Raw genomic sequence first — 1,967 nt, 5'->3', positions numbered from 1 at the left:
GCTCGAGCAATTTGGAGTTGATTCATTCAGACGTATGTGGTCTGATCTCTCCCGCATCAAATGATAACAAGATATGTATATTGGCATAAGCATTCGTTTATAGTCATACAAAGTTCTCTTCTCCGAGAGAATTCTACCAAATTTCTTTGCTACCAACACATAAATTCTGTACTAGGGAAGAAAGAGACTACACCAATTAGAACGATCTCGTCCGCATAATGGAAAGGATTTGAAAGATTTGAAGATGGAGAGATTGGTTGAGAGGGTGCTGAAGACTTGAAGCCAATCACTGTTTAAATAATTAAGTTTGAACACACTTGGTTGAAAAGGATCTCAACCAATAATTGAGAGGGGATATTATGACCCTGCTGGTTTAGGGCATGTCCATATCTAACCTTTTATTTTGCTATTATTGTATGTCTTTCATTATGGTACTATCTTTCGCAAATTTGTTAGCGTATGACTCCTCACTTTTGATATTCACTCGTGCCAAAATTAATTTGCCTCATAATTCAAATCTTCTTATCCAAGTTATTTACTTTCTTAAAAAAAAAAAACAAAAAAAAAAACTCTCCAAAACACTTTTTAAAACTTTCTCCAACTCCGTTTTTTTAAGTAGAGACTACAAAATAAGTTATAAAACAAGTGTCACATAATTGCTCGTGAAATGTGATTGTAAGTCAGGAATGAATGAAATAAATAAATAAATAAATAAATAAATAAGGGAGTAAGAAACTAAAATAAGTTTCTTTTTAAGGCCCCCACCACCAGAAAATGCAAACTCACAAACTGTTCGATATTATAAATTTGGCTGACAAAAAAACATTTTGAGACATTAACTACTCATTCGTCCTCCAACCATTGTTCGACAACTCAATTGTACTATCCTCTCTCTTTCTCCAAAAAAAGAAAAATAATAAAAACAACAAACAATTATAGAATTATTATTTATTTATTTTTCTTTGTTTCTTTCTTTCCCACGTTAGCAACAACAATCTCTTCTTTGGTTCGAGGGCAAATCAACAATTACGGAAACAATAAGAATAACAATTCTTCTGCTTCTTCTTCTTCTTCTTCTTCTTCCTGTTCTTCTTGTTCTTCTTCTTTCCCATAGCACAGATGCTTCTCTCGTGTAACAATAAAGCTCCATCTTTTTAGGGTTAGGGTTTATTTTGTCTGGAAATCCGGCATGGGAAGAGGCAGAGTTCAGCTGAAGAGAATAGAGAACAAAATCAGCCGCCAAGTCACCTTCTCAAAGCGTAGAGCTGGTTTGCTCAAAAAGGCCCATGAGATCTCTGTTCTTTGTGATGCAGATGTTGCTTTGATCGTCTTCTCCACCAAAGGCAAGCTCTTTGAGTACTCCTCTCATTCCAGGTTCTTCCCCATTCCATTTCATACTCTCTTTTTTTTTTTTTAAATCTTTTTCTCTTCATAATGAATTCCAATTTATCAATTTAGATCGAGTTGCTGGGCTTTAATTCGTCTGTTTTTAGAATAATTAGCCTAAAGATTTGCTTATGTTAACAAAAATAAAAGATTTAAAACCATCTTTATAATCTTAGTTTNTATAAGATTTTTATTTTTTATTTTTTTTATATACATTTAGGAGAACAAAACAAAGATTCAAGAAGAGGTCATTCCTGCCATGTTTTAATTTTTACTTCGTTTACTTGTATTTGTGTTGGCATTTGAGTTAAATTTAGTGTAGAAATTATAATATGCATGTAGTAGACAAGACAGTACATGTTGTATTTATTTGATTTGATGCTCTGAAACAAGGAGAAAAACATGGAGTGTTGCAGCAGAATTTCGATATACCACAAAATTTTATATCAACTTTTTGTTTTATTAACCATTGGTCCTTTTTCTTTATTCTTATTATTTAAAAAAAAAAAAAAGAAATTGAATTGGCTTTGGACACAGGTGAAAAACCTAGAGCCACGTGTCGGGAGACCATGATGTTTTTT

The 1,967-nt window shown here is 32.6% G+C and overlaps 1 protein-coding gene across 1 annotated transcript in view; it reads left to right on the top strand.

Moving 5' to 3' along the window:
- Window positions 1–978: 978 nt before the first annotated feature.
- LOC111790045 (truncated transcription factor CAULIFLOWER A-like) overlaps window positions 979–1,967 on the top strand; it is a 4,105-nt gene continuing 3,116 nt past the window's right edge. Inside the window, exon 1 of the mRNA XM_023670822.1 lies at window positions 979–1,374. Within this exon, the coding sequence (XP_023526590.1) occupies window positions 1,190–1,374 (185 nt within the window). The 5' untranslated portion in view covers window positions 979–1,189. The remainder of the gene's footprint in view (window positions 1,375–1,967) is intronic.

The sequence above is a fragment of the Cucurbita pepo genome, chromosome LG03 (assembly GCF_002806865.2).
Source record: "Cucurbita pepo subsp. pepo cultivar mu-cu-16 chromosome LG03, ASM280686v2, whole genome shotgun sequence".
Classification (NCBI taxonomy): Eukaryota; Viridiplantae; Streptophyta; class Magnoliopsida; order Cucurbitales; family Cucurbitaceae; genus Cucurbita; species Cucurbita pepo.
This window is presented reverse-complemented; position numbering and strand designations above follow the sequence as displayed.